The 15,014-nt window shown below is 34.0% G+C and overlaps 1 protein-coding gene across 2 annotated transcripts in view; it reads right to left on the bottom strand.

Annotated features, from left to right (window-relative positions):
- Positions 1 to 15,014, bottom strand: part of PTPN12 (protein tyrosine phosphatase non-receptor type 12) — a 93,112-nt gene that overhangs the window by 13,901 nt on the left and 64,197 nt on the right. For both annotated transcript variants that reach the window (XM_004439322.3, XM_087443126.1), the window contains 4 exons: positions 13,337 to 13,403; positions 11,164 to 11,241; positions 10,964 to 11,062; positions 4,861 to 4,946 (listed from right to left, as the gene is read on the bottom strand). In XM_004439322.3, coding sequence (XP_004439379.2) covers positions 4,861 to 4,946; positions 10,964 to 11,062; positions 11,164 to 11,241; positions 13,337 to 13,403 — 330 coding nt within the window. The remainder of the gene's footprint in view (positions 1 to 4,860; positions 4,947 to 10,963; positions 11,063 to 11,163; positions 11,242 to 13,336; positions 13,404 to 15,014) is intronic.

Genomic DNA, 15,014 nt, shown 5'->3' with positions numbered 1-15,014 from the left:
ACTCCTTTGGGAACCAGCTATATTAATATCCACGTGATCAAGTTTACTGTAAAAATCACTGAGTTCACTACATCACTTATCACTTTAACATATCATTGATTATCTACAGAATGAATAGAGAATACACGGCGTTCTAAAATGAGAAGAGGAGAAAACATACTTTGTAATGTAGATGTTATATTAATGCTAATGATGATGATTTTTTTTTTTTTGCTGAGGAAGACAACCTGAATTAACATCTGTGCCAATCTTTTTCTACTTTTTATGTGGGTTGCCACCACAGCATGGCTGACGAGTGGTGTAGGTCTTTGCCCAGGATCCAGCCCGTGAACCCGGCCGCTGAAGCAGAACGTGTGGAACTTAACCACTACACTTCGGGGCTGGACCCTCTAATGATTATGATTATTATTATTATTTTTGTGTGTGTGTGTGAGGAAGATCAGCCCTGAGCTAACATCCACGCTAATCCTCCTCTTTTTGCTGAGGAAAACTGGCTCTGAGCTAACATCTATTGCCAATCCTCCTCCTTTTTTTTTTTCCCCCAAAGCCCCAGTAGATAGTTGTATGTCATAGTTGCACATCCTTCTAGTTGCTGTATGTGGGACGCGGCCTCAGCATGGCCGGAGAAGCGGTGCGTCGGTGCACGCCAGGGATCCGAACCCGGGCCGCCAGCAGCGGAGTGCACGCACTTAACCGCTAAGCCACGGGCCCGGCCCCCCTAAGGATTATTTTTTAACCAAAAGAATGATATCTCCTATACAGCCTATGCTTCAGAGTTGAGAAAAATGCTCCACGTGTGTTTAACCTTTATTTCTTGGTTTTATTATGTATTCTGACCTCTATCAATAACTTTTAAAATTACATCTGAGATCCAGGCTATTTCTAATAGTGAAAAGGAACAACACAAGAATTAGAAAAGGATCAAAGCACAGAAAGCACAGAAAATTAGAGAACTACAGTAAGCATGCATAAGCCTGCGTTATGCCAAAATTTACCCTTCTTAATCTTAAAGGGTGCCAATTTTGAATGAATAATTCAAGTAGAACTTTAAAATTTCTGAGTGGTCAAATAAATCAGTCTTGTCCTTTGTGATTTCCTTTACCCCTTCTATTATATTCCCTTCTACAAGTATGTCAAACATTAAATTGTATTTTGTTTCAATGATTTAACTTTTTGTATTTAATTTATTTAACTATCTGAAGCTTACTTTGGTATTTGGTGTGATATAAGGATCTAAATATATTTTTCCCCAAATGGTTAATAATATTACAATATGACTTAATCAATAACCCTTTTCCTCCCTATTTAATATATATTAAATTAATTCATAACAGGATCTATTCCCTAATTGTTTATTCAACTCCATCAAATGGTATATTCTTTGATTTTTTTTTTTTTTTGAGGAAGATTAGCCCTGAGCTATCATCTGTTGCCAATCCTCCTTTTCTTTGCTAAGGAAAACTGGCCCTGGGCTAACATCCATGCCCATCTTCCTCTACTTTATATGGGATGCCGCCACAGCACGTCTTGATAAGCAGTGAGTAGGTTCGCACCCGGATCCGAACCTGCGAACCCCAGGCCGCCAAAGCGGAGCGTGTGAACTTAACTGCTACGCCACAAGAATATACCCGGCCCAAAATGGTATCTTCTTATACCACTAGCAGAATATTTTAAATATTATGGTTTTATAATTTTTAAAAGGGTTGGTTCTTGTTCATCACTGTTTTCATCTGAAGTTTTCTTTAATATTTTTGCCTCTTTATTCATTCAAATGAACTTTAACATTATATTGTTAAGTTCAGAAAAGATTCCTTTGGTATTTTGATGGGACTTGCCATCAAATTTGAAAAGAATTGATATTTTAAATATCATTGAAAAAAGCGAAATTACATTTAACTTTTCCAAACAAGAATGCTTATTTTTTTTCATTAATGCAAAATGAATACATTTCTATTGAAGGTTATTTCCAGGTATTTTATATTTTGAAAGAGATCTCTCTTTTAATCTTTTCTTCTTCTATTCGGCTGACCTACAGGACCATTTTCTACTTTTGTTGCTCCCCTCTTTCTTATAAATTAACTACTTGAAGGCAATATAGCTTCAAATGCCTCCATTTGAGCAGACCTCAACTCCCTGTTTTGACCCCCACAAATACCTTCACCTATCCAGCACAGTCTAAGAGCCACAGATGTCTGAAAGTCCAGTTCATTCTCCCAGGCAACCCTTAAAGGAAGTAGATATTCATGTACTTCTGTCAGATACAAAACTCTCTCCTATATGGCCTCTATAATGCTACTCTTTCCTGGTTTTATCCCCTGGTTGTTCTTTTCTTTTCTTACAGCTTTCTTTTAGTGTGCTCTTCACAAGGGTTCCCTCATTGGTACTTGGTTATAGTATACCCAGAATCTGAAAGATTTTATTCATGCCCAAGTCTTCTTTAGCAGCTCTGTAGCAAACTCTCAATAAATCTTTACCTCCAGCTTAGATATCAAAACGTCTACAACAGAACCACATTCTGTCTTCCTCCCAATCCTACTGCTACTTAAAATGGTTTGAATTGAGAGGTATTAGAAGAAAGCATCAAGTATATTGTCACCGTCTCTAAAATACAATTAAGAAAAATTTACTAAGGCACATACCCTTTTGTGTCTCTATAGTAAATATGTTGACAGTTTATAGAAATGGCTAACAAAGTATACTGTCAGAGTGCTGGTACTAGTGAAAAAATATTGAGAATTGTATTAGTTTAACAAAACATGTATTGAAAATAGGAAATGAAATCTGCTATTCAAAATCTACAATATGATTTCTTTAACTACTTATAAACCAGAATCATATGACTAATTATATCTAATACAACAAATGTGAGCCTTCCTCTCTAGCTCTTTCTCCAATAACATGTGCTCTAAACAATCAATTAACTTGCTTACTGTGGCCATACTGAAAAGCAAAGTATATCATTTTTACTTTTTATCAATTGTATACTTTTGTGATTTTATTTTCAGTTAACAATTACAATAGTTCTACAACTTATCTTAATCTAGAAGTCACAGGCTATTCTTTGTGGAACACAATGAAATTCTGCTATTTGACTCTACTGCATCAATAAGAAAAAAGATGAGCTAAGTGTATAATATAAAATCACACACATATAAAAATTTGAGCACATATCCCCAAATAAAATCCCGTCTTAAAGTGAATGAACATTTTTCTGATAATACTCATTTGCTACTTCTTTATTATATTTTTGTTTATCAAAGAATAACAGAAGCCAAACTTTTGAAAAGGTAAATGAGAAAGGCTTAACATTCAGAACATTCTATTCATTTGTTTCCTTCAAAATTAGGAAGAGGCTACCACTATTTGTTGTTGCTGTTGGAGGCAGATGACCATATAAATCACAAATATCAGCATACACTTTGAGAATCTCTATATTGCCTCACTCTCAAAAACTAAATTAAAAGATATTAGGGTAGCAAAAATGATTCTTAATTTCCTTTAAGGCCAGTACAATTTCTTTTACGACTCTATAGAACTCATATGTGGGACAAAGAAGTTATAAAACTAACACTTTATAGGTTTTAACTGGCTACCTTCCACAGGAGGCTAAAATTCCAATTTGAGTAGATACCAATGTAGAAATCAAACAGGAAAGAACTACTGGCAAGTTTTCTTAGTGCACAGTTACCATCCTGAGCATATAAATGCTGAGACCTAAACCCACCTATATCATTATATAGGCTTCCTGATCTTCCTTAGAGAAGTATGCAAAGGCATTCCAGAGACCATACCACCTACCACATCCTGCCTTAGTTATTGAGGAAAGTTGTAGGTTTTTTCTTTTGCGAAAAGGGATGATTTCATTGTGGTACAGCGACTCAATGCCAAGACCCAACCCTAGTCACCTCACCCAACTTCAGTCAACTTCTAGAAAACTTTTAAGGGGAAATAATTGGTGAATCCTATATAAAGCAAGTCCTACTTTGAGGGAAGGTCAATCAGTTTGGGCAGACCTATGCTCGAGACAAGACACTGTAGAAGTCATTCTAATAGTTTTATTACAGATCTTCTACTGTGCCTCCTTTTAAAAATAATTCAATTAACTCCACACTGTAATGGGAAAACCAACATTTGATGAAAACCTAGTATGTGCCAGGTCCTATATGTAGCATTTTCACATAGTTTATTTAATTTAATCCTTAAGACAGTACTTCAACAACAAAAAAACCCCAATGATCAAATAAGTTAAGTGACTTATGACTTCAAAGCTAGTAAGTGGCTGAAAGAGATTTGAAACTAAATCTTTCTGACTCTATTTATATTCTTTCCCCACTACCACATAACTGACATAGCAGCAACCCTGAAAGAGAAGGGAGGGAAAAAAGGAGACAGGAATGTACGTTGATTTTAACTATTAAAAATGAGCTTGGTATGAAAGTAAGAAAATCTAGAGAGAAATAAATTCATCTTTGCTAGTAATGTTATTAAACATCTTCACACAACTTCTTCAACGTGCATATAATTTTTTGGTAATCATATTACTTGTTCAGTCATTATGAGAAAATTGACATCTTTAGAATATCTAAAATTTTAGTTATACCACATACCAAAACATGAGCTATAGTCAATTCATGGTTATGCTCACTGTTCTGGTACAGTATACTACTGAAATTTTATCAAAGTGAAGCAAAATTTTTAGTACACCAGTAACAAATTAGTCTCCAAACATATGCCACATCCTAAACAAAGGAATGATGATAAAAGTTATAAAAATAATTTAGAAATATTCAGTATTTGTTGTTTTAATTAACAATGAGCAAAATAAAAGTATCTTTTCAAAGAAAATGTGACGTACAATACCTGCGGGTCCTTGGTGGTTTTGGAGGAGGAGAATCTTGTTTGTCAGGATCTATGGAGCTGACCAGATTTTCAGTGTTAATTTCATTCTGCCAAGGGAAAAAATATCTTTATTAAAGTTAGGAGAAAATAATTTTCCTTCCTCATGTTTCAAACAAATTGTTTCTGGGCTTTTGAACTTTTAAAACAGTGCCAATTTTGCCAAATAACAAAATGGGTCTTATCCTTTCTATATTTTAGCTATATTTTAGCCAGAAGGACCAAACTTCAATGAAAGAGATTAATACCAAAAAACAGTCTATCTCGAGTTACTGAAAAATCAATTGTGTATAGCAGCATTTCAACATATTTCAAATGCTACTGTAAAGAAACAGATTTCCCAAGAAAATAAAGAATAAGGAAGACAGTTTTCTTCAACCATCACTACCACTAGAAACTTAACACGTGCAGAGAAGAAAAATACCAACAAAATAAGCCTTATATCCTTCACCCTTCCCAACCTTTTTTGGGGACTTCTATTTGCTACCCAGTACTTTTAAACAGGTCCCAGAACTCATTTTAATCATTTCTTACCCCACTCTCCCCCTGTCACCACGGAGTGCCCTACTCCATGAGGGTATTTAGCTCCTATATCACTGCCTAACCAAATGGACACACAAAAGGCAGGGACATCCTCAGTTCTTCCTGGTTACAAGGACCAGTGACACCATTAACATGATGCTCCAGAGACAATATAGCTATAAGGATCTGAGGTTGTGTTTAGGATTGTGAATAGAGGAGCTGTGAAATTATTATATAAAACATTGCCTTGAATTAGTTTCAGCCTCAGGAAGTACCTCACTTTTATCCAGCTAGGCTATACTAATTCTGGGCCAGAGGACAAGAAGGATTTTCACCCTTGCCTGTATCTCAGATAATTTTAGGAAAAAAAGCCATCTCTGCATATACTGTGATCAATTAAGGAACTCTGAAACTGTAGTTGCCTTTTTTTTCTTTTTAAATCAAAAGGCACTTCTACCACATCCATCATGGCAGCTTCTTTGTCTTTGTAACTGTTTCTTGCCAGTGTCCTTTTTTACTAAGTACTCCCAACTAATGAAAACAGAGATTTCAATTTGCCAGCAATTTTTAGTGTGCCCTGTATCCTGATATATAGCCAGATGTATTACAAGAGTTTTATGCATCTGACTGTGCATCTTACTCTGACCAGAACCACAGACTTACAACATGAGACTGAAAGCTTTCATCCTTAATTAAAGCCACCTACCATAACGGACGTCTGTTGCAGGGATATCTGCTACAGTTAGGGTGACCATATAATTTATTGTCCAAATCAGGGCTCTTTGAGAATGAAAGGGGAGCACTATTAATTATTGCACCTAGACAACAAGTATAAACTCATATTGCCTCAAGTAAATCAGGATTTTTGGTCACCACACTTTTAGATCCTCAAATATCACCAGAATTTAGAGATTCTTCGCATCATAGAGATACCTCTGAGGTATTAATGATTCATTTGCTTATTATTTCTATTAATTACATAATCATACTCCCATAATAACACTCATTAATACTTTTGTACCAAAATCTGTAAATATTCACATTAAGTAGGTTAAATAGGGCTGGCCCGGTGGCTTAGCGGTTAAGTGTGCGCGCTCGGCTACTGGCGGCCCGGGTTTGGAACCCCGGGCGCCCACTGACGCACCGCTTCTCCAGCCATGCTGAGGCTGCGTCCCACATACAGCAACTAGAAGGATGTGCAGCTATGACATACAACTATCTACTGGGGCTTTGGGGGAAAACAATAAATAAAATTAAAAAAAAAAAAGTAGGTTAAATAAAGATTCAAGGTGAACCACATGAAACTGCTTCTAATGAACTGTTTCTATCCTACAAAAACACAGCACTTTTTTTGTGTGTGTGAGGAAGATCAGCCCTGAGCTAACATCCATGCTAATCCTCCTCTTTTTTTTTTGCTGAGGAAGACCGGCTCTGAGCTAACATCTATTGCCAATCCTCCTCCTTTTTTTCCCCCAAAGCCCCAGTAGATAGCTGTACGTCATTGTTGCACATCTCTCTAGTTGCTGTATGTGGGACGCGGCCTCAGCATGGTTGGACACGCGGTGCGTCGGGACGTGCCCAAGATCCGAACCTGGGCCGCCAGTAGCGGAGTGCGTACACTTAACCGCTAAGCCATGGGGCCAGCCCCATAGCACTTTTGTATAGTACAACATAAATAGCCTCATGTCATGTCAAGTCAGGTTTTGATGCCAAATAAGTATAATACCAAACTTACACACACACACACAAACACAACTTGAAGTTTTCAGAGCATTTTGGATTTGGGGACAGCAGGTAAGGCATTGTGGATCTATATGTGAAATGCACTGAAGACTAAGCACTAGAGAAGACACAAAAATGTAAAGCACACAGTACTTAACTTCAAGAAGTGTATAATCTGGTAATAAAACCAGAAAGTGGCAAAATCAAGCAATGAAGTCATGAAGCTACGAAATCAGAGAAAGATGATGTTACTGGTGTGACTATTAAGAACATAGTTGAGAAATATTAAGAAGTTGAAAATATAAGGTAGCATGTAGAATAGCATTAAGGGATGGGTAAGATTTTGACAAACAAAACAAAAAACCATGAAGGATGAAAGGGGATAACAGGTGGGAAGGGAACAAGAAGATAAAGTAAGGGCATTTGCAGGCAAAATGATTACATGTGACAAAGGAAAGAAGGTGTCATGAAAGATTCCTCATTCTGGGTGAATGAGAGAATGGTGGAGCCATTAACAGAAAGGGCAAAAAGAGGAAGAACAACTTCTGTGGAGGTAAGCTTCTTGAGCATGTTGAATTTCATCTGATAAAAGGAATCAAAGTGGCAATGCAGAAATACAATTCAGAGAGCCATTGCCCACACAGCATGAACAAAACCTCCTGGTCATTAGACTTTAGAATAGAACAATGTTCCTCTTGGATTCCTAGTTTTTACCTACAATGTTTGCCATACTCTTATATTTTCTGACCCTCTTGTATTAACTAAAGCTTTCGTCCCCACATTTGTCCTAATGTATATAGCTTTCTTTAACCGCTTTTATTAACGGTTGAAACAATCACCAACTTTTGAAGTTGAAAGGAATTTTACAAATTGAATAATCCATTGGCGATTAGGTTCTAGTGTATTCTCGTTTCAAGCAGAGCTCGTTAGTTATTTTTTTTTCACATTTTGACCACCTTCACCCATTTTGCTCAAATTATTTTGTGTATTAATATTTTCCACATAACAGAGATGTACCAAAGGCCACAAAAGAAAAAAATCAGAATCTAATTATCAAATACTTAAGGATATATTATCAGTTGCAGAACAAAATAAATATTAAAATAGGATGCTTTAAAAATGAAGAACATTATATTTGAGGAAAAAATATTCAGAATTCAATATCGCATCTAAAATGCAAAACGCAAACACAACAGAAGGACTGTAATACAAGTTACTGTTGCTATAAATCCTAGAATTCAAAATCCTGGTGTTGATAACCAATGGTGGTATCTTTTCTGTATAAAATAAAAAGGCATGCATGCATACCTTACAGATGTTTGCTTACTGAGGTGTTTCTAAATCCCAAGTCAATGTATTACTGGACTCCAAAATAAATTTTCTCTTTAGATCTCCTACTCTAGGAAGTCATTTTACCTGTAAATACCTCTAACAAATATTATTTATTATAGTCTTATATTGCTGATTAGCACTTCAAACTAAAATTTCTACAAAAATAATTCTGGAACACAGAGCTTGGTTTAAGAGCATTTTTTAAAAAAGCTTTACCTCTAAATTACGTCGTCAGAAAAATAATAAATGGAGATTTATGATTGTTTCTCAGAGCATATGTTCAGCCAAAGGTAAGTAACATATTTCAAATGATTTTATTCAACTCAACTCACAGTTCTAAAATAATTTTTCCCAATTCTTTAGATTCCATATTTTCTCTAACTGGTATTTATGGTCTCCAACCATATATAAATATGCTATATAAAGTCGCCTATATTTAAAAGTACCTAGAAAAGAAGATTTCTTAAAAGGAAAATATTAAACAATTGTCTAGAATAATAAGCTATCTTTTCTTCTATTCATTTGTCCTTCTACTTTTCTATCCATTGATCCATTGAGTTATATAGTTACATATTTGAAAGTTCCTAAGAGAGTAAATGAACACAAGGAAAAAAAAACTTGTAGCTAGTGTGGTAATGGATGTTAACTAGACTTAATGGTGGTGATCCTTACACAATACACACAACTATTGAATCACTATGTTGTACACTTGAAACTAATATCATGTTATATATCAATTACATCACAATAAAAAAATTAATTAAAAAAAAGAATTTTCTACACATTTAAAAAATGTAATGGTTAGCATATTTTTCACTTCTATATGCTAAGGAAATGGTAGTCTAAAACATTTATATATTTCTAAAGTATAAAAACCTTAATTTTGAAACTAATCTTGCATTTATTAAAAAAACGGAAATAATTTTCAATTAAAGTTTAAAGAAAAATGTACAGCCCACTTAGTTTTTTGAAGTACTAAATGAATCTTAATTTAGATAAAATTATACACAATAATATATACGCACTCTATTCCATATTAGAAAATATTTGGCTACATTCAGCATAGGTTATAATAGGCTTTAATTAAACTAAAGGGAAAGAGAGAAGGCAACGTATGAGGCCTAGCTGCACAAATGACTCCTATGTTAATGAAAGAAATAAGAACAAGGTCACACATTGAGGGTATAATGCAAAGTGAAATAAGTCAGAGGGAGAAGGTCAAATACCGAATGATTTCCTTCATTAAGTAGTAGATAATAACAACAATAAACAAACACATAGGAACAGAGATTGGATTGGTGGTTACCAGAGGGGAAGGGGGGAGGGAGGAGGGTGAAAGGGATAATTCGGTACGTGTGTGGTGATGGATTGTAATTAGTATTTTGGTGGTGAACATGATGTAATCTATGCAGAAATAGAAGTACAATGATGTACACCTGAAATTTTTACAATGTCATAAACCAATGTTACTGCAATAAACAAAAAGTTAAAAAAAAAAAAAAAAAAAAGAACAAGGTCACATATATCAATCTTAAAAATCTGAAATTGTCACTTAGCTAATAAAGGAAATACACAGTCCCTAAAATTCACGGATCAATATTAGATTATCTTAACACATTGAGATCAGCATTTTGTAACAAATTTCTCATCTGTAAAACCAAGAAATTTCAAACAAGCAGTCTGAGAAATTGCCAAAACAATGTAAAGGGGAAAAAGGAAAACAAAGTTCATAAATTTTGCCACTCATTTCCTCATTTTACTTCAGTTGTTGGGGCTACTAATCATGTGATAGTTGTCTTGGGTTCAGTGATAAGGATGTAAAGAAGTTTTACCAAAAAAAACAGCCCAATACATTCAAGGGCCAGATGATTATATAAAGAGAAGAAATAAGAGAACTAGCTAGAAAACACAGGCAGAAATGAAAACACTATGAGAATGCAGTATTTTTGTCAGGTCAAAAGTCTAATATCCAATAAGATCTTTTAAGGCTAAAATGACATTGAACTAAAACATGCCCAAAAGGGACTTAATTGTGGCCCTATAATTCTACTTAATTAAAAAGCATGTACAAAATAACTACAAAACTTTGTATCATCATGACCAAGAACAAAATAAAATTCATGTAGAATCAACTTACTATTACTTAGGTAGGGTGGATGGGAAAAGGAAAGAGAACAATGCAGTTAATTTTTAAATAAGTAATTTATACTTGTAACAATAATGAATAATATGATTTTTGACCCAACATCTACTTTCCTATTATATTTATTTAGAATATTATTTAACTAGTATTGGAATCATTAACTATCCATCATAATAGATTCAAATAGGAAGAAGAAAAGGAGATAACAAAATCATGGTTAAATAAAAATAATAACTGTCATAAGTATTTGCATGTTAGATAAAACACAAGATGACAATTAAAAAGCTAAATACTACATCATGTTAAAAAGTAAAAATTTTCTAAAATTAATAGGCCAAGAACACCTACCACTCCATCAGCCATTTTTTGGGCTCCATGAATTTCATATAGTTGTAGCTGTTTTTCAAACAGTTGGGCGATAGCTCTATGAACAAGCTCATATTGCTCCTATTAGGGAGATAAAATGATAAACAAGGGAAAAGACATTTAAAAAAACCAATAAGGCATTCATAAAAAAACAGTTTATAAAGTGAAACAAAAAACTATACCTTAGTTTGTACTGCAGAATGTCTTTGTGTTCTCATTTCTTGTATTAAATTAAATACATTAAATTCCTCTGGTATTTTCTAAAACAGAGAATTTAATACATGAACTCTAGAGTTGTTCAGAAAAACAGTCTTCAACTTTCCATATAGACCTTATATCCATGCTGGATAACTGAACACATTTACTGAGCACCACCTGCCATGTATCAGACTCTGTGCTTGGCACTGTGGATACAAAGCTAGTCTTGACCCTCAGCAGTCAAGCTAGTGAGTCTGATACATGAACAAATAAATGTCCAGCCAAGGCATGATTGCAGTGTGGTGGGAATAAAGATGCTGTGACTAACTCTGATTGGTGTATGGAGTGAAAAGTGAAGGAAATACACAGAGGCATGGCAGACTAAATGTATAATCTATTTGGGGAATTAAGAAGCTCCATATGGATAAAGCCAAGATTGAAAGGAGGAGAGGTATTCAAAGGAGGAGAGAAGATAAGGCTACTTGGGGTCAGACTGTAAACATAAATATAAGGACCAGCTAAGAGAGCTAGGTAAAAATACAGATCCCTCAGCTACATCTCTGGAGACTGACTATGAAACATCCTAGACAATTTTTTTGTACATCTGGAATTAGAACTACTGCAATAGGCAACCCTGACATGAGCAGATTTGGTATTCAGGCAACTTTTGTAGCTGGTAAGATAACAGTCTGGAAAGGGGAGAAACTGGTGGAGGTTTACTGAAAGACTCTAAAAACAAGAGAAAGGTAGAAACATTTCAGGCCCATTTCTGAGGCAGAACTATTAGAACTTGGTGATCAACAAGAATATTATGGAGTGATAAAGAAGACAGAAGAGTTAAGAATGATTCCCAGGTTTACTGCTTGGGAATCTTTATACATATCAAAAGGTTTTTACATCAAGTCCTAACCTTGGATTAAGATTATATTTATGTTAAGCCAAACTCAATCAAATGCGGGCTATGTTCAAAATACGCAACTTTTAAAATCCCCAGATGTTTATTTTTTTTGCTGGCATTCATCTAAATGCCTCTTCCCATCCCAATTTTAATCTTTGACTTTTATGTTAAAATGTGATAGAATCCTAGTTAAATTTTATTCACTTAGAAATTTTCTTTTGAGTATTAGATGATTATAGTTTTTGAGGAATACAAAAAGAAAATTTAACCCCAGAGGGCTTTTTGAGAAACTGTTTAAAATTTAAATATTCCCTAGCAAAGTGAAAAATGGAAAGTAGGCAGAGAAAAAAAAGACAAAGAATAGAGGGAGGAAAGAAGGAGAAGAAAAAAGAAACTAAATATTTTATTAATCCTATTTTATATAAGACATAGACTGACATATTCATATAAACTATAAAGCTATGAAAAATTAAAAGCTTTTCCCTAATACACAGAAAATAAACATATTATAGAACAGCAAATGAAGCAAATCTATATACAACGAGGAGACTTGTGTTTTTCAAATCTGTAATGAGGGCTGTGTCTCATTTATCTCTATATCCTCCATAGCATCCAACACAATTTTTGGAAATAGTAGTGGTAGTAACAACAATAACAACAGCAATAGTAATAAAAACTGACACTGAACTGAACACTTCCTACATGCCCACAATAGTTCTAAAGAACTTTACAAAGGTTAACTTATTTAATTCCTATGCGTTATTAATATTATCTCCATTTTCAGATGAAATTGAGGTACAATGAGATTAAGTAATTTGACTAAGATCCTACAGCTAGTAAATGACAGGGCCAGAATTTTAATCTGGGTAGTTTGGCTCCAGAGTAAGCATTTTCAACCAAAATATTATAATGTTTCCAGTTAGGGATAAATACTTACTAAATTGATTATACTTATACCTAGAATACATATAAAAGGCAATGAGATTCTATGTTTGGAAATGTTAATGCAGAGTTTACATCCCTAATGTAGGTATTAATTCACATAGAACGAATAGGGGACAACATGTTTACCTTGCTGCCCAGTGCATTATCGCAGAGTAATATGCATCAATTATACCTTTTCGCTACCTTTATTTCTCACATAACAAGGCTATTTCTAAAAAAGTAACACATAGGCTGTAATTTTCTACAATTAATCATTAAGTTTGAAAATCATAACAAATCAATTGGATATAATGTTACATAAAAATTATTCTTACCCCAGCTTTAAGTAAATTCCACGTATAATCTATGGCACAAATGGCACCTGTTCTTCCACAGCCTGCACTATGGATATAAAGTTTGAAAAAACAATTTGATTTTTGTGATAAAAGAACTATAAAATAAATGTGGATGGACATGTTAATATTCAGAAGCAAAAAAATCATTTAAAAAATCTGACAAAATTCTACTTATTTAGTAAACAAACTACAACTTAAAATGTGTGCATGGCAAACATCCTTAACATCAGTATTTATATTTTGTTTTTATTTAATTCAAGGAACTTTCAAGAGTAAGTGACTCATAGAACACCTAGGAGCCTTCATTTTGTAATTGAATTCTACCTCAGAAAACCTTGTCTAGCTAATAAAATATCTTGCTGAGATAAATTTACTCTATATTCAAGATGGCTCTGGTGATTTAGAGCAGAGGAGAAAACAGCACATCATTTCAATCTGCAAAAGGTTTAGGAAGGATCAAGAATGCTATAAGCCCTAGAAACAGGTTTGAACAGCAGCAGTGATTGCACCAAAAGAACAAAGACCACTGATGCGCTCTCATCTCCTGAAGAACTAATAGAACCTGGAGAATATAAAGTAAAATATCACAGGTTTTTAATTTTAAAACACGACAAAAATACTTTAGAGCAACTGACTGTCAACTAGAGGGAGGCATATGCACCTCAGGATTGAGAATCACTATGAGTAATCCAAGATGTTACTGACATCACCAGAATAATTTTTAGGCAGAAAAAAAGGTGGGCAGCATTTTAATGCATATTTTTAAACTTTTAGAAGTATCACTAGTTTGTTAAACATGTAATCTAAGAATTCCTGAAAAGGTACATTATAAGCAACTTAGGATTTTTAAAAAGCTCTTAAATAATAAACATCAATAATATTAATCTTTAGCCATTGATATATTTGTCAATTCGACACATCAAAACATTCCTATAATTTAAGAGTTAAGAAATACTAGGCTAAATGATGTATATTTAAAACTTGATGGTTAAAAGTGTGATATTACAAAGACATAGACAACCAGATCAATGAAACACAATATAAAGTTCAGAAATAGATCTGCGTATATGTAAGTATTTATTACTAATGGTGGATTCTCCAAACAAAGGAGAAAGACTAGACCATTCAATAAATGGTACAGGGAAAGTTAGCTAATAATGAAGAGCAAAAATTGGATTCTTATCTCATACCTTAATCATAAAAAAAATTCCAGATGGATTAAAAATATAATGTTAAAAAAACTCTATAAAAGTGCCAAAACACATAGGCAAAACTTTATGCACTACTATGTTAGGGAAGGACTTTCTAAGCGTATCTCAATGGACAGAAATCATAAACGTAGAGATTCACATCTCTAACTACAAAACAATTTAAAACTTATGTATGGCAGAACATAAACCTTGAAAAACCATGGTTCTTACAACATGACTAAAAGTTAACATCCTCAAAATATAAAGATATATAAAGAATTTGTAATGTATAATTATTAAGAGATGAATGCCTGCTATAAAATAATTGGGAAAGTATACAAACAAGCAACTTCACAAAGGAATATAAATGACCGAAAAAAAAGAAGCTTGCCTGTCACACAGGCATTAAAACAAACAAAAAGATAACAATATTTGGGAGAGTGGGGGGGAAATGGGCACTCCCACAA

The sequence above is a fragment of the Ceratotherium simum genome, chromosome 1 (assembly GCF_057802395.1).
Source record: "Ceratotherium simum simum isolate JZ-2026a chromosome 1, ASM5780239v1, whole genome shotgun sequence".
Lineage (NCBI taxonomy): Eukaryota > Metazoa > Chordata > Mammalia > Perissodactyla > Rhinocerotidae > Ceratotherium > Ceratotherium simum.
Note: the sequence above shows the minus strand (reverse complement) of the source record. Positions and strands in the feature narration are given on the sequence as shown.